A 27,194-nucleotide genomic window follows, 5' to 3' on the forward strand; every position below is an offset into this window, starting at 1 on the left:
CGCATCCGCCGCCGCGTAAGGTATTTCGTGTTAACGCGATAACTTTTGAACGGATGTTTGGATTTGTCCCAGATTTTTTGGGTGAATGCTCTAGGGCAGGTTCATGAACTGATTCGAGTTTGGAGGTCAACACTTTCAAGATGGCTGAATTCAAGATGGGCGAATTTTTGTTTGGCCCATAACTTCTGACTGGGTGGATGGATTTCTCCCAGATTTGGTATGTTAATGCTCTAGGGTAGGTTCATGAACTTATTCGAGTTTGGAGGCCAACACTTTCAAGATGGCTGAATTCAAGATGGCTGAATTTTGGTTTGGCCCATAACTTCTGACCAGTTCGATGGATTTGTCCCAGATTTGGTGTTTCAATGTTCTAGGGTAGATTCATGAACTGATTAGATTTTGGAGGCCAATAATTTCAAAATGGCGGAATTTTCATTTGGCACATAACTTCTGACTGGGTGGATTGATTTGCTCTGTAACACTTTATTTTAAAGGTTCACCCTTTCAGTGGATCTACCACATTAGGTACAGTGTAATAACCAGTGTAATGTATTTAATACCATGTAATAACAGTGTAATACCAGTGTAACAATATGCAATACCTGTAATACCACTTACACACAAATACATGATGTAAGTACAAGATTGGTACATGGTGTTACACTGGTATTACATGGCATTAAATGTTGTTGCACTGGTTATTACACTGTACCTAATGTGGTAGATCCACTGAACCATTCAAACAGTATTACCATTTGCCCCATTTTTTGCTTCATTTTCACAATAGTTGTTTGGTTTTAAGCCTATGCACGTCATGTCACGTCTGTATGTATCATATACGTTTACGAAATGGTGGACGGGAGTGGTAGGAATGATGGGGGACTGGAAGCGTCGCGTTTCGGGGATATACCTTAAGCAGTCGAAGGCGGCTGCACAGGCAGTCTAGTTACTAATGAATTTATGAGCATTAGATGCCGTTGCGCGACCTGACGTCTGAGCGCTCCCCAAAAAAACAAGTCTTTGACCCAGATATTTAATTGCCATATTGAGAATCTGGTGCTGGTAGAGAGAGTTGGGATCAAGGACCATATACTACAGGTAGAATTTCTCTGCTTGGTATCGATGTATATTCAGAGAAGCACACTGAAAGAATATTACCATTGGGCACTGGAAAGCATGTGCTAATTAAGTGCCATAAGAGTGAGAATCACGTGCTCAATACGTATTAGCACTTCCACAGTTATAGAAGTCACATGTCTTTTAAAATCTTTCAAAATACTCAGTACTGTGCATTTGATACGCCTCCACAGTAGTAAGGGTCAAATATCTTTTCAAGTAATGTCTAGACTTTATTGAAGGTTTCACAGCCATTGTGGATTTTAGTGTCCTTGGATGCTTTGGTCTGTCTGAGTGTTTTAAAAACATGAATGCAGTGTGCAGTGTTCAGCTATCACTGTGAAAAGAACCCTGTGTTTTATCCTGTCCAATCCACTTGGTGTTGTTGTGGCAACAGGTTGTTTGAGAGCCATCCAGAGTGTAAAGAGGTGTTCTTTGAGTTCCGCGGCGTGGACGACATTGAAATGCTCCGTGTCAATAAAGAACTGCGAGCCCATGGGTTGAGGTAAGCGTGCGCGCGCACACGCACACACGCACACACACACACACACACACACACACACACACACACACACACACACACACACACACACACACACACACACACACACACACACACACACAGTTATGAACCTGTTGGGCTCCTCCCCACTCCTTCAATGCGTGGTTCCCAAGCTGGGGGTCGCAGAGGTATTACTGAATAGAAAGGAGTAGTGGTGTGGCTCGACACTGCCCTCACGATCCGATTCGATCAGGATTCGGGAGGTAGCGATTCGATTCGATTCTATGCGATAAAATCCGATCCGATTCAATTCTACAATGCATTGCAATGCATTACATTTCTACTGAAAGCAAAGCAAATGTTTAATCAGTCATAATGAGGCAATACAAGTAGTCAGATACTGAGCAACAATTTATTGGCTGTTTTCTGTATCAGTCTGTATCAGTCTTGCAATGTTTTGAAGTGCTTTTATTTCATTTAACATTCATTTTCTCCTGAAATATCCATGAAAGTAATTGAAACTTAAAAAAATTGCCGGATTGATTCTGGAACTTGCCGGATCGATTCTGGATCGTCCATGCCCCGCATTGGATTGCATCGCCGAATCGATCATTGTTGACACCACTAGAAAGGGGGGGTCGTGGACAAAAGGGACTTTGAATCAAAACAGGAAATCAAGTGTGGATTCACTGCTTCACTAATACGCCATACGCGTTGAAACATGAGCGCTGAGGTGCACAAGTGCACCATTTGAGATTCAGGGGCCGTGTCTCAAATGCCGCACTTGTGCACTTTGGGCACTGTTTTTCAGTGCCTAGGGCGCTCACGCTGAAAATTTCAGTTGAGCCAGTGCACTGAAAGTGCCAGAAAGATCCCCTAACAATGGCGGGAAGATGCAGTGCTTGAATGATGGACACTGCACGCACTAAACAGTGGCCATGTTGACAATGACACGGAAGAAATGTGGCATTCAGTTCAGCAGAAGAGTTTGGTCAACAGTCTCCTAATTCTGTAAGTAATGTTGATGGGACACCGACAACCAACCGTTTCATGCCAACCAAAGTATTGTATGTGTGATTGTTGTCCTTTGGGGTGAAGGACATTGAAATACAACCTTTGTATTTAAGCATGTGCATTGTAAACAGTAGCCAACTCATATTTTGGCGAGCTAATGCCATGCTCAGCCGTCACTTCCAGGGAACAGTGCATAGAGCTCAAATTTTTCCATGACACTATGCACTAAAGACAAGTGCGTCATTTGAGACATAGCCAGGCACTTTATTCTTCTACTGGCGGGATGGTAAAGTGCAATGCCACTACCGTCGGGGCTGGAGTGAGGAACAGGTCATAGGACACCATGAAATTTTGACAGCTGACATGAATTATTCCCTACAAAAACAGCAGTATTTAATTTTGCCACAAACTGAACATTGACAACCGGACATCCTCTTTCGACTGATGTGTGAATGTGTGTGTGTGTGTGTGTGTGTGTGTGTGTGTGTGTGTGTGTGTGTGTGTGTGTGTGTGTGTGTGTGTGTGTGTGTGTGTGTGTGTGTGTGTGTGCGAGTGTGTGTGTGTGTTGTGTACTGCATTGTGATGTCCATCATATATTGTGTATATGACTGTGTGTGTGTGTGCGTGTGTGTGTGCGTGTGTGTGTGTGTGTGTGTGTGTGTGTGTGTGTGCGTGTGTGTGTGCGTGTGTGTGTGTGTGTGTGTGTGTCTTGTGTACTGCTGCAGGGTGATGTCCTTCATTGAGAAGAGTGTGGCTCGGCTGCATGAGCCAGACAGGCTGGAGAAACTGGCCTTCGAGCTCGGCAGGAAACACTACAACTACAACGCTGTGCCCAAATACTTCATGGTGCGCCGCTCCGTCTGTCTATCTATACCTATCTGTCTGTCTGTCTGTTAGCCAGGCAATCAATCAATCAATCCATGAACTAATCAACAACTTAACCAATCATTCAATCAATCATGCAGTATATCTATCCTTAATTATCTATCTATCTATCTCTCTCTCTCTCTCTCTCTCTCTCTCTCTCTCTCTCTCTCTCTCTCTCTCTCTCTCTCTCTCTCTCTCTCTCTATCTATCTATCTATCTATCTATCTATCTATCTATCTATCTATCTATCTATCTATCTATCTATCTGTCTATCTCTCTGTCTATCTCTCTGTCTCTCTGCTTGTGTCACTGTCTATTTGGCCATCTGTCATCTTTTCTATGCCTCTACAACAACACTGCCTGTGTGCTGCATTTGAATACAGTGGGTGAATCGAATCCAATCCCCTATCACTGCTGCTGCCTGCATCAGTCTAATGTTTGCATGTTCCGCAACAGTGCAAGCAAACAAGGGAGAGAGAGGGACATGGTCAAATACAGTTTTTCTCGATTGGTTTGGCTAATTTCTTGAAACCCAGATGACATTTCTATACATTTTGGGTCATTTGGCTAAACATTCTTACACTTCTGCACAACAGTTCAGATAGCTAGCAAAATGTCATATACCTCCCAAAACAGCTCATTCTTGCATCAGCACTAAACCTTCTCCCACATAAATAGTCAGTACCATAAAAATGGCATATATCCTTCTCAATTGGTTTGGCTCATTTGCATTCATTTAGTCATTCTGTCAAAATAAACTGGATGGTTCAGCATAACGCCATGGATCCTCATCACTTGCTCATATCACTCCAAAAACAGTTTACCCGTGTGTCGAAACTAAATTCCTTCCACAGAATGCCGTTTGAAAAAATGTCAAGAAATTAGCCAAATACTGTAACAGAGGAAACTGTAGTATACACGGTTGTAAAATTATTTTCTACAAACTAGTAAAGTTACAATACCATCTGGCCTGATGAACACTGTCATGAATTTACTGTTTACAGTAAAGAAATTCTTAAAATATTATGTCCTTGACTGTTTTGACAATTGTGTAGACTACTTTGCATATGATGACTCACACAATGAAATCATGCTGACATGTTTTGGAGAGGGCAACCATTAGACTGAGAATTGTCTAATTCATTTAGATAAGACAGGTCAATTTATTTGGAAAATGTGCTAAATGTATGCTCAATGTGTCAACTGTAGGGTACTTGTATATAGCCATCTGCCGAGATGTACTAAACATTTGAGACATGTACAAAGCATTTGAAATTTGATGAAAGCAATGAAAAATGCCATTCTGTTGTGGGAGATTGTAAGTTGGTTTGGAGATTTGTCCGTGTTGTTTTGAGAATGTCATCTCAGTTTTGAGAAATTAGCCAAACCAATCGAGAAAAACTGTAGCATCAAGGGCCAACAGCAAGACAACTATGGCATAGCGGTGTGATGCAGCTCTCGTTTTTGCATGCTGTAGGCGCAAATTTGCATGTTTCCTACCATGAATCATGGCCTCCACTGCAGTCGCAGTTGTTTTGTACTGTTTTGTTTTCGTATACATGTAAACATTTATAGATACGTGTACCTGTAGTTATTGTAGGCAGAGAATTTTCTCTAAGGTAGTGTGCAACAAACTATGATAAAGGTCTCTGTTTAGTTACAGAAAAGAGCAAATAAACTGATACAGTAGCGGGTTGAAAAAAAAAGTTATTCAGATACCTATGACAGCAGTGTGTACATTACGTAAATAGAGCTGTACTCAAGGTGCAAGTCAGTAGAGGGTCATTCATATTGCTATTCATGACCTGGATATTCAAAGCTGTTCGGCAGCCTCCCATTACTGTAACCTGGTTTTGCATAGACGCATGGGAGACAACCATAGGGCTCACCTGAACTTTGGACCAGCAAACAGAGTTTACCACCAAGTTATAAAGGCTATACCATCACAATTTGAAATTCTCTGTGTATAATGTCAATTGCCTTGTTTACTGTAAAAGGCATTGGAAATTTGAAGAGGAGATGCCGCTTTTGTGTTTTCTGTTTAGATCACCACCATATACTCTAAATGTAGCCTTATGGCTCTTTTCCTCTACCGGTTGTCTGGTAGACCTACAGCTCGACACAGCGTGACTCGGCCGCCACTTTTTGTTTTTCGAATAGGCATGACACAGCTTGATCGTAAAGCAAAAAGTGGCGGCTGAGTCCCGCTGTCGACAGTGTTGTACCCGAACGCGTTCAATGAACGAAAGGTCATGAACGACTTTTTTTGAGCGAACGTGAACTGAACGTACAAATATTTACAAGATGATGAATGAACTATGAACGCGTTCATTCTGGAGCCCATGAACGACGCGTTCATTAGTTCATCATTCCGTAGTTACCAGATTTCATTAATATTCCTTCAGAAACCGCGACTAAACATGTGTGTCAGAGAGTCTAGTATTACGTCTTATCCATTCTCTCTAACGGCGTCAGACACCATTCTTTCAGACTGCCTTTCGTCTCGTGCAAAGAGGCTGGACCAAGCAAACAGCAGGCATAGCTCTACTTACAGTTTTTTCTCAATTGGTTTTGTACATTTCTCACAACAGAATAATGATTCTCAAAAGTCTTTGTTCAATTGTGACTTCCTGGTGTTACCTGTGCACATGGTCAAATCAGTTTCTCATTGTTTTTGCCATAGCAAATGCTCTCGTCCATCATGCCATGGCTGTGCACAATTCTCAGTGATTTCGTACATTATCAATTGCTTTTGTCATATCACTCAAAAAGCTTTGTCACTGAATGCATGAAACTATCTCAATCTTATCTGATCAATGTAATATAAAACTGAATTTACAACATTTCCCATCCAATCTAAACAGCATTCGCTTCAGAAAAGATCCTCAAGAGTGTACTATTCAATTGACAACATGAGAAATTGATTTGACTAGCTTGTCCATACACTATGACACAATGACTAACCATTCTGCTGGCGCTGATACGTTCATTGACACAAAAAACTTGGTTTTGAAAGACAAATAAGGGTTTTGAGCAAGAGACTCGGTTTTGCAGGTTATCCACCGTGTTTTGCCATTTGTTAAAGCTGTTTTGAGAATTAATATTATGTTTTGCAAATTGCGAGAGAGATTCGAGAAATGTACAAAACCAATTGAGAAATACTGTAATCAGAGCGGCCGCCGGCCAGCAACCAGCCAGCAATGTGCGAGTTTTCTGACTTTCCGGTGACTTTTTAGATTAGCGCTTCTAGCGACCGTCTTCAGGGCGTTTGGAATAAGTGTGGAGTGCTCTCGCTTCACTAGGCTATTTAAGTTAAAATCCGCCGCGCGCAGCACCACCAACAACAAGAGAAATATGTAGCCTACTGGCATGTTGCAGGATGGCAAATTTTGCGCATGAGACAGAGAACAACAGTGCAGGAAAACGTTACAGAATCCACGCACCCGTTTTAAGTCCAGTCCATACAGTAACCGAAAAGAAGTGAAATCGCTCAGCACACACAGTGTCTAAACAACAAACACTGTAAAGGACTACTAGGCCTACTGATAAACCACTCTTAATGCAAACTAAAATACAGTAAGACTAATATCTAACAATGTTAAAACGAATTAATATGGGCTTTGTCAATTAGGCCTACACTTTTTTCAACATGGGGGGTGAGCTGTGAACTGAACTATGAATTAGAAAATTAACTTTCCCAACACTGCAGAAAACACTGTTAAGGACTATACTCTCTATTACTACTACTAATAATAATAAACCGCTGCTGTAATGCACAACTAAAATACAGTTATATCCAGCAATGTCCTTGTTAACACTAATTAACCCATTAAATAATGGCTGTGGAAAAAAACAAATCTGTGGAGCATTTATATGGTCTTTGTCAATGAATTTTTTTAAATTATTATTTTGGGGGGAGGGGTGAACTGAAATGAACTAGTTCATTTATTTTGTGAACTATGAATGAACTAGTTCATTTTGAAAAAAATATGAACTATGAACGAACTAGTTCATTCTGAGAGCTGTGAACTTGAACTTGAACTAGTTCACGTACAAAATGAACTTTCCCAACACTGGCTGTCGAGCTGTAGGTCTACTGGAAAAGAGGCATTAGTGAACAACATGCTTCTGAGCCTAACGAACATGAGCAAAACACTGAAATAAAAATAAGCAAAACATGTTTGGTTGTTTTGTTTGTTTTTTTAATTTAGTGAACAATGTGTTTCGCTCATTCTTATAGATTTCTCGTGTGTGTGTGTGTGTGTGTGTGTGTGTGTGTGTGTTTGTGTGTGTGTGTGTGTGTGTGTGTGTGTGTGTGTGTGTGTGTGTAATGTTTGTGATGTGTACAGTGTGTGTGTGTGTGTGTGTGTGTGTGTGTGTGTGTGTGTGTGTGTGTGTGTGTGTGTGTGTGTGTGTGTGTGTGTGTGTCTGTGTGTGTGTGTGTCTGTGTGTGTGTTCTTGTGTGTGTTCTACTTTACAAAAAAAAAAAAAACACAAATTTAAACACTTTGTTTTAGGGATACATCTATCAGCACTAATACACACAATATGCCTGTATAAGTAACTTGTAAGGCATGTACAAAGCAAAATCAAACATTTGTCAGGCATGTATTCGCCTCTATTCGGATATAGATGTATCCCTAAAATAAAGTGTTACCAAATTTGCTGTTACCAGAATAGCAATGACCGAAGTCCTTATGTTTTACTAAAGGCCCTGGAACGTTGTCCATTATGGGGGTACAGTTATCATTAAGATGTTAAGATGGTTGATGTTTATATTGATAAACTGATATTTATTTGCAAGTGGTATTCAATTGTGTAATTTGAGTGTCATTTGCATATATAGCCTACTGTAATATGTTATTTATCGTATTGTTTTTTTTAAAATTATCTCAGATGTATTTTTTTAATACAATGATGAATTATATGAAATTAATTTTCTTGAAGAAAAGGACCCCAGGAAAAATAGCTGTGGCATTGTCACAGCTAATGGGGATCCAACACATAAATAAATAAATAAATAAATGTAGTCTGTTTTTTAGAAAATGTTATATAGGCCTATATTATAATGCTATATATATTATATATCATGTCTGTGTTGCAGTATGTGATGCCGGAGTTCATCAGAGCCATCGGGCCGATCCTGAAGGACTCTCTGACCCCAGAACTGGAGGAAGCCTGGAAGGTGCCTCGTATGTGTGTGTGTGTGTGTGTGTGTGTGTGTGTGTGTGTGTGTGTGTGTGTGTGTGTGTGTGTGTGTGTCTGTGCATGAGTGCATGCATGTGTGTAGACTTGTGTGTGTGTGTGTGTGTGTGTATGTGTGTATCGTGTGTGTGTGTGTGTGTGTGTGTGTGTCTGTGCATGAGTGCATGCATGTGTGTAGACTTGTGTGTGTGTGTGTGTGTGTGTGTGTGTGTGTGTGTGTGTGTGTGTGTGTGTGTGTGTGTGTGTGTGTGTGTGTGTGTGTGTGTCTGTGCGTGAGTGTGCATGCATGTGTGTTGGCTTGTGTGTGTGTGTGTGTGTGTGTGTGTATCGTGTGTGTGTGTGTGTCTGTGTATGTGTATGTGTGTGCGTGAGTGTGCATGCATGTGTGTTGGCTTGTGTGTGTGTGTGTGTGTGTGTGTGTGTGTGTGTGTGTATCGTGTGTGTGTGTGTGTCTGTGCATGAGTGCATGCATGTGTGTAGGCTTGTGTGTGTGTGTGTGTGTCTGTGCGTGAGTGTGCATGCATGTGTGTTGGCTTGTGTGTGTGTGTGTGTGTGTGTGTGTGTGTGTGTGTGTGTGTGTATCGTGTGTGTGTGTGTCTGTGTCTGTGTATGTGTGTGCGTGAGTGTGCATGCATGTGTGTTGGCTTGTGTGTGTGTGTGTGTGTGTGTGTGTGTGTGTGCGTGAGTGTGCATGCATGTGTGTTAGCTTGAGTGTGTGTGTGTGTGTGTGCGTCTGCGTGTGTGTGCGTGAGTGTGCATGCATGTGTGTTGGCTTGTGTGTGTGTGTGTGTGTGTGTGTGTGTGTGTGAGACGTGTGTGTGTGTTGTTGGCATAGGCAGCCAGCCAGCAGCCATCTACATCAAAAACATGTAACAAGAGTGACATCTGCTGGATGTCGGCAGGCACAGCATTTCTCAATGAGAAATGACTTGTTTCCATTACTGTCAGAGTGGGTTGCAATATGCGACCTTGCCCCCTCCACTTGCGCTTGTCTCCTCGTCCCGCCTCCTGGAAAACGATTAAGTTTCCCAGCTGTCAGCCTAGCCACAACAACTTTTGAGGGACTGTTTTTCATTCACCATCCCAATTGCAAATGAGAAAAAGACTCTACAATTGAGCTTTTGCAAGATATTGAAATATAATGCTGTTGTCAGTGATGTCATCATGACATATTACTTCCTGGTACGAGGAGAGAAGCAAGTGGAGGAGTCAAGGTCGCATATTGCAACGCCCTCAATGAATGATCACTCATCTTCAGCGCATGGGCTTCAGCTGTCCTTATGCTATACTGCCCTACAAAACAAGAACGCAGTAACTCTGAAAACTGCAAACTGGGGAAAAAAGGCTTCAAAGTGTCCTAAATGGCGCGACAACTGTGTTGTCGGTTAAGTGGTGGTGACACACTTCCTGGCAATGCTTTTTTAGGATAGAGATTAAATGCACCCCCCCCCCATTTTTCTCTAAAACAGGACAGTGTTGGACCACCATTTTTTGACACCATTTCCGATATATTTTTTTTCCCCGACCATTTTGAGTTACTGCGTTCTTGTTTTGCACTGCAGTATACAGGGGCACAGTAGGGCACCGAGAGATAATAACAACGAGCAAAGCCTGCGAGCAAAACTTTTTTGCAGTTATTTTAAAAATCTTGTAAATTAATTACATGTATATCAATGCAAGTAGTGCATGAGTGCGCTATTTTGTGTGCATTCTGTAGATTACTTCATATGCTAAACTTGGGCTTAATTCCAAGGTAGCAAGATATTTTTTTTGTGAAACTCATACTGGGGCACAGCAAATCAATACCCAGACACGTGCCCCTGTAAAATAGGTCTGTTGACGATGACGACCCTGCTTCAGCGGTGTCAAAACAAAAGTAGAAGTAAAAGAAAAAGAAACTTCAACAAAGGTAACTTATCTGAGTAACCAGCAGACCTGAGTACTTGTTTTACAATCAGCTGACTCTGCCCTGGAGTTTGTGGTGGATTCTAGTAGGTTTTTTAGTAGAGATGCACCGGATCCTGATTTTTAGGATCCTGCCGGATACCGGATCCACTTCTTAAGATCCTGCCGGATCCGGAACCGGATACCGGATCCTACAAAAGGGTTGAAACATAAAGTCTACTCTCACACGTGGGCCCTTTTTATTACGTTGGCTCAATTTTTTTTTGTGACTCTTTGGCTTATTGCCACACTGCCTGCAATGGCCACTTCCAAAGGGCTTTCACTCCATGCAGTGATTGGGGTTGTGAAAGACTGACTGAAAAGCCTAGGCTAGAGATGCACCGGACCCTGATTTTTAGGTAACATGCCGGATATCGGATCCACTGCTTAAGATCCTGCAGGAACCGTATCCTGTGAAAAACCCTATTATCCTGCTGGCATCTCTAGTTTTTAGTGTTGTCCAGTAACAACACAGTCTATCCTATTAGGTATAATGTATGTATACTGTATGGTGTAACAGCTCTGTAGTATCACGTGGTGATGTACTTACACCACAAATTTGCTTTTGACACCTCTGCTCATCTTTTTTAGTAATGACACTTATATAGTAAATATACTATATAGTAAATCAAAGTTAAGACAGGTTGTACAGTTAACAGATAAAACTATATGTAGGCTATGCACTGTAGTTGTAATCCTATTTTAGTCTCAGTTGTCATTGATACACTTACACTAATGTATTTAGATGGCATATATCAATAAGCCAATACATTTGAGAGTCAAGTAAGAAAATCTCTCTCTCTCTCTCAGGTTCTCTTCCAGTACCTGACTGGCTTAATGCGGCAGGGATTCAATGAGGAGGAGAAAAGACAACGCACTGCCTCCGTCTCCTCTGCACCAAGGAAGCTCGAGAGGACCCCCAGCGTCCTCTGAGGAACCTTAACATCATCTGAAGAACCCCCCAGTTGTCATCTGAAGAACCTTAACACCATCTGAAGAACCTTAACATCATCTGAAGAACCCCCCAGTGTCATCTGAAGAACCTTAACATCATCTGAAGAACCCCCCAGTGTCATCTGAAGAACCCCCCAGTCGTCATCTGAGGAACCTTAACACCATCTGAAGAACCCCCAACATCACCCCAACAACACTGATGGGATATGGACCCACCAATTGATTTTTCGAACCCATATAACATAATATAATACGGGGACCCTGCCTTGCTGTCTTTGGTCCAGTAGCTGCTAGCATTGACAGTATGCTATAGGCCTACTAGGGTTGACAGTATGCTATAGGCCTACTAGGGTTGCCTCTTATGTCTTCACTTGTGGCTCAGCTTGGTCACAATCCTTGATCCTGAACAAAAAAGTGACACTTTTATTTTTGGAAAAAATGTTCGCACAATCCTTTGGAATTTTTTCTTCTTTAAGTTAATTTTTCCCCCTTTTTATCCATTCATTGATATGATGATGTTTCGACCTTGCGATCTTCCTTAGATTCCGTCTTATTCCAACATGGAACAAAATCAATCACGATTAACTATGGAATTTCAGAGATTAATCAAAATTTTAAAAAGAATCGTTTGACAGCCTAGTTGTTTTACTTTGTCCTATAATGGTACCATTCAATCAATATATATTGTATACTTAAATATTTAGTTTTTATTGACTTTGTCTTATTTACGTAACTGCGTTTCTTGTTGACATTGTGCCATGGTGGCTTGGCAGTGCTACAGGTAGATCTGGGGTCTGTTTCTCGATTCTTGTCGTTGCTAACCGTCTTAACACCAGAGGCGATTCCTCTTTGAGTACAAGGGAGGCGCCGCCTCCTGTCCAAAATCACGGAGAATAGTATGTAAACTAATGCTTTACACAACTTAATAACATTGCTATTTCAGACCCAGCTCCATAGAAAATGCATGTGCTCAACTTAGAGATGAAACCAATCTGTTATAGGATACCGAGGCTCGCACGAGTTTTTTTCCGCTCATGACAACGCAAGCGAGTCGAGTCTCAATGGACTTCAATGGCATGTGGGATTGTATGATTTTTCAATGGCAAAATGCTAAACGGTCATTGGCTATTGCCGTGAAATTTTTTTGATTTTGAGACTGAGCCTCACTGGGAGTGAATGGAGAAGAGAGAGGAGGGGGGAGGGACCGGAGACGGGAGCTCCGACTTGTGATTGGGTGAACCCCGTGTCAGTAGGCTACAGTAGTTGATTTCATTTCGAAATGCGGATATGTTATTAATTTGACTGAGAAGTTTCGTCGTGGTAACCAGTGGGGAAGCTATTCATTGCGGTGTACTCCAGTTTTGTGTACATATTCTTGTAAACCTAGTGACACTAGTGTTGCGAATAAAGTCTTAATAGTGGCATGTCCTTATCCTTTTTAATCTCCCAATTCAAAAGTTGAAGTTGCCTACTTTTCGTTAGGGCTAGCTTGCAAGAAAGCTAGAGAGCTATGCAAAATGCCAAGCATTGTGGATTAAATTCTGGCGAATTCCAGTCGTCCTTATGAGGAGAAAATGAATATCAAGGAGCAGAGCAGAGCACTGCCTAATATTGACTTGGTGAAAAAGGTAGGGAAGAACAACCGTTTCTTTTGAGCTTTCGTGGTGTCTTATCAACTGGTTAACTGTTAACTGGTAAATAATTAAAGATTTTGCTACCTCTAGTGGTAAGTTAAGCCGTGCACCCAGTAATGAACAGAGACAACGAAGGCAAACTAAATCACATCATTATGTGGCGGAGGTAGGCCTAATGATGATAATAATAATAATAATAATAATAAAAACATTTCCCTATGAATAGGCTACAAGGGGGATAATGATTAATGATTAACAAATTTGTTTCAACAAGAGTCCTTTAGTGTGTGAGGCCATATGTGGCTCAGGACCAATGTAAGATGTGTGTCAAAATCCCCCACCCCCTTTATTTTTGCGTTCTGGACATATTGTAATTGAACAGCCTCCCCTGTTTGACAGACTACCAGCCGCCACTGCTTAACACCATTCCCATTGGATTTAGTGGTGAGCGTCGCTGTCGAGAGAGAGTTGAGACGCTCTTAGCAAAGACGCTTTCGTGAAACGGACCCCTGTTACGTACATTTATACACATTACTACCAGTTACTCGCTCAGCGAGAGAAGTCAATAGAATGTTTAAGCCTATGTGTTCCATTGAAACGAGGCCTGGACAGGTGAGGAGAACACAAGCAGGGCTGGTCTTAATTAAAGGGGCCTCTCTTAATTAGTGGTGCGGAACTGAACCACCGGTGGGCCCTGCACCCTTGTGGGCCCCTTTTTCCAGAAATGTAAAATAATAGCTATAATATATATATATATACACGAGGGTGTAGGGCCCACCGGGAAATGCCCGGTATGCCAGATAGACCAGTGGTTCTTAACCTTTTTTTCTTAAAGCACCCCCTTACCTGTGCCCAAGACAAGGCGCGCACCCCCAGCCCAAACTTCTACACGCTCAAAACAAATACTTAAGCGATTATTACAATGATTCTTGCTTGATACATTAATCAATACCTTAATAACTTTAAATGTGTACCAAAACATCTTTTAATTTAGTATTGATTCGGCCTAATTATAATGTTCACTTGCAGAATTTGGTCACAACCTCAACACAAACAAAATTCCGCGCACCCCCTGGAATCTCTGGCGCACCCCCGGTGGGTGCCCGCACCCCAGGTTAAGAACCACTTAGATAGACAGTCCAGTCCTGAGCACAGGCAATGCTATGCGAGTGAGTAACCAATTGGAATGCAGAGTTCGGATTATTGACAGTTAACTTCTCACTTTTGCAGTGGCAGTTAAATCCGCGGGAACTTTCACGAGTGTTCCATGACTGAGTGGCGAACAAGCGAGTGAGCTAGAAGAGAGTAACTAGTCGTAACATGTGTGAATAAGGCTTTAGAGATTGACCTTTGACTGAGCACAGTGGTGTAGTCTACGTAGAACGCGGGTATACGGAGTATACCCACTTCTAAATTTCAGAGATTTCAGTATACCCACTTAAAATTGATCGATCCATTGTTTTGAATAGCCCAGTATACCCACTTCAAAAAATGCTCAAATATACAGTATACCCACCATAAAAAGTAGACTACACCACTGACTGAGCAGATTCTACTGTGCAGACCGTCTATGAGGACACTGATTTTCATGCTTCTCATTTCCTCATTTCATGATTGTCATGCTTTCATATACTATATTTACTTTGTTGTTTTCCTACCTTAATGTCTGACACGTTTTCTATGAAAAGTCTTTTTTGATGCTAACAGTCTGCCACATTTTAGCCTTTGGAGATTACGTAAAAGGCACTGCAAGACACTGAGAAGATCTTACATTCCTTAGCCTACTTAAAATATCATTTGTACTTTGGCTGTATATTTTATTGCTATATTATTACTGTAACCCACCTGCTGTAAGAATGTATGTTTGTATTCATGACAATGACCACCAATAAATTCTTCCAAGTAGGCTATATATGACTGAAATCAGTTTATTACAAATGAGATGATTAAAAAAAAATTAAATACATTCTAAATGGTGCAGGTGTAGATATGTAACATAAAAATGGCAGAAAGGTAATGATAATCCATATAAAATAATAATAAAATACAGTCGTCGGGAAGCTGATGTCGAACAATGTGAGCCAAGTTTGACAGTTACAGAAGACTGTATACTGTCTTATACAGTCACTGAGTTACAGGTTACATGGTGACATGGTTTGGCTAGTACAGTATGTATGCTACAGTGTGTGTGTGTGTGTGTGTGTGTGTGTGTGTGTGTGTGTGTGTGTGTGTGTGTGTGTGTGTGTGTGTGTGTGTGTGTGTGTCATCTTGTCCTCTACCAATGGTTATTACAGAGTTCCATGCACAGACAACAAAAGTAATAGCAGTATAAGTTGAGTTCATCACAACAGCAGCTGATGAAGAGCCAATCAGATGTCGGTTTGTTGACCAGCGCACTACATTCTTGCTTACTATTGGCTGAAGAAAGCAGTGTCAGAGTCAGTGACGGCACACCACGGATTTCACTGAACATCAGGATATACTTCAACGTAAGCGTAAGAAAAGCAATTCTTCAAGTGACCAAAAAAAACAAACCTATGAAGTGAGTCTACAGTATGCTAAAAGCCTGCCCTTTAGTGTGACTACACGGTGCATAATCTACATTTCAACCATTTATATTCCAGGTTTACTGCAATGTACAATTTCCATTTTTCACCTCCACATTTTTTAGGTGATTTTCTTTTTTTCTTGCTTCAAATGAAAAGTGCACAATTGGTGAACTAGCCAGAAAATACTCACCCGGCTACTCTAGATATGATTCACATGCAGGTCTGAACAAAATAATATATCATTTTTTTGTCTATGTGGTTTTTTTTTGTTCGTCTGTTTGATTCATTCACAATTCAAAACACAATCACACCAAACCCCTAGGCCTACTGCATCTCATCTCCACATGACAGTGGGTAGAGCAGACTGTTAGCACAGGCTATGTGTATCTCGCAGTACACGCATCGACGCCACCGCTTGCAGTGGTGCGCTAAAGCTGACAACAATACATTTGGATATAAACGGTAACATGATAATAATACTTCTGAGGTGAATTTCCAGAAATCGTAGTTGCTAACTTTGGTAGCCACTTTGTTGGTCACAATGCAATTTCAACATTGGCAACTACCCAAGTTGCAAACTGCTAACAACTACGCTTTTGAGAAACGCACCCCTGGTTTGCATACAGCACAGGCCAAGAAGATATGAGCATCATGGAGTGCAGAGGGTCAAGAATTTGAAATAATAGTTTTTGTTTGTACATACAAGAAAACAAAGAAAGGCCTCACACCCCCTGTACTCATTTGCAAATATTGTTTGGAGAGTGAGGAGAGTATTTTCTTTGTATTTTTCTTGTGTAAGTTGATGACCTTGGAGATCTCCTCCAATGCACCTGACCAATGGACGTGTGCAGAAACATAAAAAAATGCATACAAGAACACAAAAAGGACATGAAGTAGTAACCATTCTGGGGTCCGTATCTCGAAAGCGTCTTTGCTATCGTCGTTAGCAAAGTCCTTTGTAAGAGCGACTCAACTCTGTCTCAACAGCGACGCTCACCACTAAATCCAAGGGAACGGTAAGGCAGTCTTAAGACGGTCTTAAGACGGTTAGCAACGACAAGAATCGAGAAACGGACCCCATATTTTTTCCCCTCTGTTTCTGACAATCATTGTATCATTTTGCAGTTAATGGTGAATATCAGATAGGGCTTGCACAGTTCTGTATGACAAGAGCCACATGATATTTTATAAAACGTGTTGTTTTAAGTATACAGATGGTGTAACTGTCACTGAAGTGCCTTGTAGCGAAGTGTAATGCCGTGTCCAGACCAAGAGCGAACTACGCTGCCTGGTAGCGTGGGTAGCAGAAGAAGTTTCGCCTTGAATTCGCTGCAGACGCAGCATTGACATGTTTGATTCAGCTAATCACATAACGGCTCTGGCTTGACAGCCTGGGACATTCGGAGATATGAACGTTCCGATTGGTTTTCGCCGAACAGCGTCAGAGCGAATTCGCCTGCGATTAGATTTAGTTTAATCGTCAAAATTCGCTCTGGTCGCGCAAGAAGCTTCGCTCCTGGCGAATTCGCTTTGGTAGCGCAGGTCGCGTGCCCTCCATAGAGAAATAATGACTTCCGTCGCTTCATTCGCTCCGTTCGCTCTTGGTCTGTACACGGCATTAGGGAAGCAGCTACTGGCATTTAGTCTACATGTGATAGCTAGCACATGATGTCCATATACATCTAGGCAATGAAATGTCCGCCAACAATACCATACCTTGATCCGTAACAAAGACCAATAAATACCATTATGACAAGACAACAAAAAACAAACAAATAAACATTTGTGGCAGAGCACATAAGCCATGCTTATCTCGGAGCATGAGGTCACAACTTTCAGAGGTCCACATTTGTCCGGTTAGGCTACCAAGAAATAATACATCATTAAGTCAACTGTAGAACAAAAACAAAAATAAATAAATAGTTCAATTGAGAGAATAAATTAACATTACAACCACTGTCTGTATATTGACAATAATTATTGGCGTACCACTGCCTAGTACGGGTACATTCTAATTTACATCTATATTTTTATTAGGAAGTCCACCAAATATGGTCAAGGCAGACAGCCTGGCTACACGCATAAAGTTTTCCTTTTTAAATTAGATTTTTAATGTTTTTTTTGGAGTAAATGATTCTCAGATCAGTACATTACCAGCAATAGATGGATCCATTCTCATTCAGATGTGAAAGACAACCTGGACCATAGTGTGCACATATGTCTTAAAGGGACACTGTGCATGATTTTTTGTTGTTTATTTCCAGAATCCATGCTACCCATTCACTAATGTTACCTTTTTCATGAATATTTACCACCACCATCAAATTCAAAGTATTCATTATGGCTGGAAAAATTGCACTTTTCATACATGAAAAGGGGGATCTTCTCCATGGTCCGCCATTTTGAATTTCCAAAAATAGCCATTTTTATCTGCAAAACTGACTGTACTCCATAGTAGGAAATATTTGTTCATTACTTAATAAACTTTCATGTAAATATCAATTTTGGCAATAGGCAGCCCCAGTTTCAATGAGCAGCATAGTTGCAGTACCTTTTTTGACCATTTCCTGCACAGTGTCCCTTTAAGCTAGGTTTACCCTTCTCCTGCACTGAAGTTGACATAAGCGGAGCTGCACTACGAGAGGTGGTGGTCGGGGGGGGGGGATTATAGATCTGCCTTCAAATCCGCACTCCCTGGGCAATAGAGGGCTCTACTCTACTCTACAGTTTTTTTCCGCAGAGAATTCAAGGACGCCGGTTGACGTAGAACAATGGGACACCGCTGACCAATCAGGACCTCACACTGTTCACTAGCATACCGACAGATGACGGACATTTCAGCCTGGGAGAACCATACGCTCAGCTCCGCAAAGAGTCTGTTCAGCTCTGCAAAGGGGGGCGTGGTGGCTAGTTTCTGTACGGTCACGGTCTGCTAAGGACAAGTGTAAACCTAGCTTTACAATCTTCTGCAATAAAATTGATACAACCTAAAGTATCAACATATGGGCATAGCTATAGCTGACATATTACAGTAATTGCTTTTGAACCGGGAATGCTATAGTGCAGAAGAGCTGGCTAGCGATGCAAAAAAGAAAGGCGGAAAAAAAACCTGTTTGGTCTCTACCTTCATTGTCAAAGTCACTGAACATTACTGCACATTCAAGTCAGACCAGACAGAAAACAACGCTTTCAAACAAGACAGCCTCAAATCGCACAGCACGGTGATATTCTCAGTCACCTCTGGGTCATACCGTATTTATACATTTATGCAAACATGGATACGCATGTTAATTGCCTGATTGTTCAAGTAATTCAACTGTCTTATTTGGGATTTTGACTTGTACACCGTAGCTGTTGCTGATTGTTTCAATGTTCTGTGGAAATTTCTGTGGGGAAAACCACGCAAGAGAACACAGCCATGGACTAAGGCTGTACCAACAAGTTCACAGTGACCATTTCCATTATTACGACCAATGCTGTTATCAGTTGGAAAAAAAAAAATCCAATGGCCTAGTCTAAACCTAAAGCTGTACAGCTCCAAACAAAACAGTAAGTTCTGGAAGGCATACTGTTATTCCTACTGTAGAGCTCCCATAACGAATCCACATCACAAACATTCATTATGGATCAAACGTGTCACAACTGACAACCATAGTAAAACTGTCTGATTACTGTGACACACTGTGCCACTTCACTGGCACCGCATACGTACCTATGTATGTATGTAAGAAACTTTAACTTGCTTCTAATTTGAGTAGAACTCGGTAAACACAATCAAACAAAATCTAAAACCACACACATACAGTACATTACACATAGATCGCTCTGGTAAGCTACACTCACTGTTCAGGGCAGGCCCACGACATTGCCTTCTCTTCTATCTTCCCATGTCTTGCATCGGCAGATCTTATGGCATATGTCTTTTAGCACTGGGCATAAATGAATGAAGGAAGCGAAGGACAGCACTCTTCAGATTTTTTCTTTGTTTATTCGCCCACGAACGTTTCACGCTGAAGAAGGGCTCTGCCCAAAACTTTCGTGGGCGAATAAACAAAGACAAAATCTGAAGAGTGCTGTCCTTCGCTTTCCTTCATTCATTTATGTTTTATGTGGGATTCAGCACCCAGTTAAGAACTGTTACAATATTTAGGCGATAGTGTGAGCGCGTCTTCTCCACTTTTTTAGCACTGGTCATAACAGGTATGGTACACAATTGACCTCATTCTGTGGATCTCTTACTGTACAGCCCAGCATCTCCATTCACCAGGGGAGCCAGTCACACAAGGCATTTGAACGTCAATATACACGCGTTGAAGCAAAGCAAACAAAGTATAAGCTGATTTTTTCGTTTTTTTCTACATACAGGTCTGCCTTCAATTCAAAGCTTGTGCAACATGTTAGCGTTGTTTTGTATTATAAGAAACAGCATAGCTCAAATAGACTTACAGCATTTACTCATAGAGACATTACACAAAAACGAGCGGCGTAAAATCAAATGTGAAACTTCTGATCGTCTGCGCCGCGGGTACCCCTCTTGGCCCGCTCGTTGGCGTTGGAGGTCTTGTAAGGACTGCCAGTCTGCCTGGCCTGTGATTGGCTCTTGGTTTTGGCGGTGTGTTTGGGTGTGGATACCATGGAGGAGGAAGACGCGGCAGCACTGGCCGCCATCTTGGGGCTTCCAGTGGGCTCTACTATGGTGTTGATGACTAGGATAGAATAGAACAGAATAGGATAGGATAGAACAGAATAGAAAAGAACAGAACAGAACAGAACAGAACAGAATAGGATAGAAGAGAAGAGAAGAGAAGAGAAGAGAAGAGAAGAGAATATAATATAATATAATATAATATAATATAATATAATATAATAGAAGAGAAGAGAGTAGAATAGATCAGTATAGAATAGAACAGAATAGAACAGAACAGAACAGAACAGAATAGAATGGAACAGAATAGAATAGAATAGAATACAATGGAACAGAACAGAATAGAATGGAACAGAATAGAATAGAATAGAATACAATGGAACAGAATAGAATATAACAGAACAGAATAGAACAGAACAGCAAGCATATTGTCATTATATATTATAACATCATTATAATTCCCATTGTAGTTGAAAAATAAATAAGTATGGTATTTAACTTCCTATCCCAACCTCCAAAATGCCAGTGAAGTTGTGCAATCTGGCAGCTGGCCACACCACTGAACCTGTTTGTTGGGAGTGCTGAAATTCTGTAAACAAGACAGGCTTTCGGGGGCTAGAGAACTCATCTTTTTTCCCGAAATGGGCTTTTTCATGTATTACTTTTGGAATCCCATGTCAAGATGCAGACTTCCACTTTAACATGTGGGGAAAACATCCACTAATTACAGTAGGGGTGGGCGGTATGGACGGTATACTATCGTAAAAGGTATTTTTTCCATCAAGGTATGGATTTTGGCCATACCGTTCTACCGTGATATAGCGCATTGTATCCTGCAGATGGCAGTATAGACAGCGTTTTGAACATCCACCCTACTGACTGCTCAACTCAAGTTGTAGCAATGTGGTTGTAGAGAAACAGCACAATCATTTCCTTTGAATAAGCTTCAAGTGTAAAATGTATGGTTAGTGTAGTGAACTATTGTTTGAAATGGTATGTGATGGCAACACATCTCGATTCTGGACTCCACAATTTACTGGGCACGAAATGCAAGCTAAATAGCTAACAGCCCAAGTCATTCATGTCTATGCTGGTGTCTGACAAAATGTGCTTATTTGTGCTAACATTGGTTGCCTTACACTTAACACATTGCGCCAGCCGTAACAGCTGTATGTTACTGTTTCCAGTTGAGATAATACCATTCATGATATCTGACTGGGTGTTAGTAACTAAAATGACTGTTCACTGTTTAAAATGTGGCATTAGCGATTTCGCTAACGTTAGCACGCTAACCGCTGGTGCAGTGAAAGCTGCCATTGCCATTCAAATGCATTAGTTCTGCAATGCATTGCTAACTGCCTCATGTGAAAGTTCGTTTTTCTAAACTTTAACAATGACAGCTTAAACCATTATGCTTGGCATAATCACAGATGCAAGCACACATTTCAAAATTACCATAATCAACTCCAGAAATAGAAAAAAGGTGCAATGAAAGATGTAGTTGATACAATCCACGTTCAGTTCTATTTACTCTCAATGTGTTCAGTTTGACACCCCTCCCTTTTCCCCCTCTCTACCGTAGTTTAACCCCTTCGACACTTGGTGAAATTGACAGTGTTCTATTGGGTAGCATTGCATTGCATTGCATTGCAAAATGCATTTTACATAGGCTAGTTTTTGCTTGTTTTTAAAAAATGTAATGGCAAGAATTCACACATATATGAAAGGACATTGTGTCATTTCCAAAAATCAAATGCAAAAGGTTAAAAAAATGTGTTTTTTTTGGGTCATTTTGCAACGCTTCAATTTTAAACAAATGTAGGGGCCTACAATACCGTGATATATACCGTGATATATACCGTGACTAAAATTATACCGAGGTATACATTTTTGGCAATATCGCCCACCCCTAAATTACAGTACACAATGCTCATAAACCTTTAAAAGTAGAGTAATTGAACTGAAGGAGGCATGAGACAGGCATGCTTTGAGTTAGGGGTCTTACACACCAGGGCGGTAAAGCGTTGCGGAACGGCCGCGTTTTTTACAGGCGTCGGTGAAAATACATTGAAACATATCTGTCCTTACACACCAACCAGCGGTAGTCGAGCGTCAGCGGCGCGGGAGCCGGCTCCGCGCCGCGCTGCATTTGGAAAATAGAACTCGAGCGTATTTTTCACGCCGGCGACCGGTGGTGTCTCATTCAAATGAATGGCAAAGTAGCATGCTAGCTTTGGCTGTGGGGAGGGTTTTGAACAGGACTGGCCGCGCACGCCGACGCTGTCAGTGTGAAAGGCAGAGAAAAACACGCCGGACGAAACTAAGCAGAAAGACCGCGTTCGTACCACGACCGTTCCGTTCGGCTTTGGTATGTTTTGCCCCTTAACTGTGGTGTTCATGACAAGGAAAACACAGAGATTCAGGTCACCAACAGCAACTTTCATGGGCTGCCATTTGAAGATGCTGCTTTACAAACATAACAACTTGAATTGAATGAGCCAAAGAAAACAGTCTTAAAACTGATAGTCCACGGAATTGTCTAGTCCATAAAGTCATAAAAACATAGAACAGAGGAGTGAATGAAGATTTAATAATACTGAGGAAAAATATACTCGTTCACATACCTTCTAATTGTCTCTGAACTCTCCGCAACTCTTGCAGGATTGAGGAAATTTCCTGGGATGAAAACACATAAATGTATTGTTATGAATGTCTTTTAGTGAGCATATTGTGCTTTGAAAAAACTAATTTGAACATTTAACATGACTGCCCAAATGAAAAGCAAACCTTATTGGACGTTTTTAGAATAGGGACTTCATTTTCTGCGTTGATCTTTGCTTCGATCTCCTCCCAAACTTCTGTTTTATTCCGAAACATGGCCCTGAGGGACAGAAAACAAGTAGATCAATGTCAATCGCACCCCTTACAACAGCAGATTCTCAAAGTGTGGTCCGGGGACCATTAGTGGTCCGCAACAGAGCTCAGGTGGTCCACGAAGGGATTTCTACTTTTCCGAGCAGTAGGCTATATTTGTAACATTATTACAAAGCTTAACAAAGCTGAAGTCTCATTTTCACCACAATAAGACAGGCTTGTAAACGTGAATAAAAAGTAAGCATTGAAAATTAGCAGTGTCAAATTAGCACCCGTCAACAGTCAGTTCAGTTGACAGGTGGTCCTTGAACATGTTTGGGGGGACGAAGTGGTAATCGGTCTAAAAAAGTTTGAGAAACACTGCCTTACAACAGCATATAACATCCTAAAGTTAGTATACTTTCCAAACAGATAAATATCAGTGTACTGCTGAGAATGAAAACAGGAAAAACATGACCCCCACTCCTGTGACGTTTGGGAAATATATTTGCACCAGGCTGTTTTGAAACTGCCATTCAAACTACAGACTGTCACAACATATCATATGACCAAATCTCAGCTTTGAGAATATGTGACTGGACTCCAACCGCAGAGTCACATATCTCAGAGTCACATGTCTCTCAGAGCGAAACTTGACAAATCACCAGTAAAGGTTTCTTCTATTTTTTTAGCAGAATATGTAAGTTATGGTCCTGATTCCGAAGAAGCTACTCAATACATTAGAAAACAGCATAGGTTTATCTAAAAGTATACATTCTTTGAAATGGCAAACTTCATGTTTTTCTTTTCAATGGACAAGAAAAACTTTCAGAGCTGAATCATATTTTCTACTTTAAGAAGCTAACACGTTCAAAGACTCTTCAGATATTGCCGGATTGCCCTGTGTGAAATATCACGGTAAAGCTCAGAATCTGCAGTCCCAAGAATATATGATTAACTCGATGTGGCCTTTGGGCCTACTTGTGGCCCATTTTCCTGTGTCTGGTCACGTATGTCCTTACTTCATCTTCTCTGTAAGTTGCTCCGTGTTCTCACGAATAGCCTGTGAAAGCTGAGACACAGGGTTCAGCATCAGATTGTCCAGAATCACCTGTGACAAAAAATGTAACATGAGATTAATATGATTTCTTTATGTGTAAATCCCAATGTAAAAGCTAGTGCTCGCAAACAAAAGATGCAAAGGATTAAAAAAGGGTGCTAGCACAGCCCTGTGTAGGGTTTATAGCATGCGGTTTGTGCTGAATAGCTTGTGTGCATTCTTTCAACACTTTGTTGACCAAAAATGTTGAGATTTTTCAAAATATTACATTATAACACAACGTTCGAAGAATACCTTCTTGTCAATATCAAATTTAAGGTATGGTTCTGCATCAAGGCCTTAACTGTCTAATATTTAACTAAAAATATTCATATGTACAAAAATGTCAACGTTGAATACAATCTTAATCTAAAAGTATGGATGTACGGTAGGTAGGTATATTGATGAACGGTATTCAGATGAAGATCACACCTCTTCCCTATTCCAGGGCCGTCGCCTAGACTCTTGATCATTCATATTGGTATCTGGCTCAAGGGGGCTAAGGGAGCCGGGAGGGACTTTCTGGTAATTGAGGCTGGCCTCGGGTATATGCTGTACCAACTGAAAACACAACAGAGCAGGTGGGTGTCAGCCTCCCCCGAAAGGAGAATTCCCGCCAATTTCAACATGCAGTTTTTGTACTGTTCAGACTACCCCTGACTTAACAAAACCCAACGACGACACACCCAATGGTTTTTTGTTCAGCCCTTTCAGAGATCATGGCCACTGTAATGGGGGCATGGGTCAGTTAACGTTAAAAAAAAAAGTCTTAACAACCTCCAAATATCATCCAAAAACTGCTTTTAAACAATCTAAACAAACCCATGCCCCCATTAGAATGGCCAGGATCTCTGAAAGGGGTGAACAAAATGTTGCATCATCAGGTAATGACAAGTCAAGGGTAGCACGAGCAATAGAATTGCATAAAGCAATTGGCAGGAATTCTCCTTTAACACCTGAACCACACATACTGTACACAGTACACACAACACTGATTGGGACAAACGAGCTGTGTTGCAAGCAACTGGACTGTTTTTTTGGAGCTTCAGCTACAGTAACATATTAAAGCTAACATAATTGAAAGCCATAAGGTTTCAATGTATTATTGAATGGAAGAAAGTGACATCAAGTATCAGGTGGAAAACCTGACGACGCCCTTTGAACTATTTAACCTTATCAGTGAACCATCAAATAGCTACCTCCAAAGACATTTTAAGGAAATTGTTGGATTTTTGAGAGGTCGAAACAAATGAGTTTTGGAGAAATGTGCAGTCCCCACAAACAGGTTTAGTTGTTAACAACTCAGCTCCTTTGGTTCCCATGACCTGGATGAATATGACATTCGTCACAGACAACACTGTTAGAAACCACAAAGGCTTGTCGGACACAGGGTGAACAGTGTGATTTTGGTTATCAGGACAGGCTGGTGTGGATTGCTTGGGAAAAAAAATACTTCCCAGCAATTCTGAATGTAATGCTAGTGCAGTGAGTAGTGTGCATGCAGTTAAAGCAAAAGCCTGATACATCACAGAGTACAAAGCATGGCACCATGCGCCTTACAGCTAACAGGGACTTTTGTAGTTTAGATAGTACTTGATAGCATCCAATCAAGATCATTTAGCCCATTAGGGTAGCGCTGAAGAAGCAGATGCAGCATTGGACACTAAATGTCTTGATTGAATCTGCTCTGTTAGTTGCCAAGGAAATTAAATTGTGCATCAGGAAGGAAACAGTGAGGAAAAGGTGCTGTTACTTAGCAGCTAGGGTTGTGGGACTACTTATTAGCATATAGCAAAGCGAGCAGCAAACGCTAGCAGCTGTGAGTTAGCGGAGTACAAAATAACTTGTGAACAATGATTTAAGCACCTGGGATGACAGGACCCCCTGCAATGATGCATATGGCCTCTGCACAAAAGAAAAGGGAAGAAATAGTGGTAAACAACCTTCTTCTTCTTCAAAAAAAAAATCTGATTTGAACAATAACTTTTTCCCCAAGAAATTCAAGAACCGAAGCCTAATCAATGGGTTCCTTCGTAACAAGCTTCTGCTTTCTGCGTTGTGCATTCTCTGGCGAGTTGCACAGCAAATGCAGCCAGTTATGGATCTGGATGATGCCTCTGTCGATGGCAGCTGCATTCATGTCGCATGAAGTGCCGCTTTGGTTCTCATGATGAAAGTACCGGTTTGGTGTCACTTGATGGAGAGAATGGGGCACGTCATCAGTAAAGGTGTAGTGACAGGGACGTCACACAGCCCTGGGTCAGTGTTGCCAGATTGGGCTGTTTCCCGCCCAATTGGGCTGCTTAGGATGGCCGTGTGCGGGTAAAAATGGCATTTAGCAGAAAAACCCGCCCAATTTTTGCCATAGAAATCAATAGAATTGGGCGGGATTTTGTGCTTCTAGGCGGGTTTTGAGCACTTTTTGGGCTGGAAATCATCAGACTCCTCTGGCAACACAGCCCTAGTAGTGACAGGGACGTCACACAGCCCTGGGTCTGGTACTTACCTCCTCGCGGGCCGAGATGGGGGTTTGGGGCATGGAGCCTGGGGAGGTGCCTGAGCCCACGCTGGGGCTCTGCACGTCACCGTCCCCAGCCACGTCGTGGATCTCGCGGGCAAGGATGGCCAGATCTTTAGCCAGGTCCTGACTCAACCTACAGGGAGACCAGAGCACAGAACACATTTAACTCTTACAGATGTTGTCACTTCAATCTGCTCACGTCATTACCTTACCACGGAAAGCTTACCGTGGTCATTACACCCTGTGGCCATTCGGAATGCGGGGGCAGTATAGCAATGCTTTTGTGTATAC

The 27,194-nt window shown here is 41.5% G+C and overlaps 2 protein-coding genes across 2 annotated transcripts in view; one reads left to right on the forward strand and one right to left on the reverse strand.

The window, feature by feature from the left end:
• xgb (x globin) overlaps positions 1–11,699 on the forward strand; it is a 34,250-nt gene extending 22,551 nt beyond the window's left edge. Inside the window, exons 2-5 of the mRNA XM_063223712.1 lie at positions 1,514–1,621; positions 3,358–3,478; positions 8,604–8,684; positions 11,459–11,699. Of these exons, the coding sequence (XP_063079782.1) occupies positions 1,514–1,621; positions 3,358–3,478; positions 8,604–8,684; positions 11,459–11,581 (433 nt within the window). The 3' untranslated portion in view covers positions 11,582–11,699. The remainder of the gene's footprint in view (positions 1–1,513; positions 1,622–3,357; positions 3,479–8,603; positions 8,685–11,458) is intronic.
• An 8,432-nt stretch (positions 11,700–20,131) lies between these two features.
• cep170bb (centrosomal protein 170Bb) overlaps positions 20,132–27,194 on the reverse strand; it is a 59,098-nt gene continuing 52,035 nt past the window's right edge. Inside the window, exons 15-21 of the mRNA XM_063222210.1 lie at positions 26,889–27,036; positions 26,249–26,287; positions 24,815–24,943; positions 24,306–24,394; positions 23,218–23,311; positions 23,055–23,106; positions 20,132–20,491 (exon numbers count right to left, since the gene is read on the reverse strand). Of these exons, the coding sequence (XP_063078280.1) occupies positions 20,277–20,491; positions 23,055–23,106; positions 23,218–23,311; positions 24,306–24,394; positions 24,815–24,943; positions 26,249–26,287; positions 26,889–27,036 (766 nt within the window). The 3' untranslated portion in view covers positions 20,132–20,276. The remainder of the gene's footprint in view (positions 20,492–23,054; positions 23,107–23,217; positions 23,312–24,305; positions 24,395–24,814; positions 24,944–26,248; positions 26,288–26,888; positions 27,037–27,194) is intronic.

The sequence above is a fragment of the Engraulis encrasicolus genome, chromosome 18 (genome assembly GCF_034702125.1).
Source record: "Engraulis encrasicolus isolate BLACKSEA-1 chromosome 18, IST_EnEncr_1.0, whole genome shotgun sequence".
NCBI lineage: Eukaryota > Metazoa > Chordata > Actinopteri > Clupeiformes > Engraulidae > Engraulis > Engraulis encrasicolus.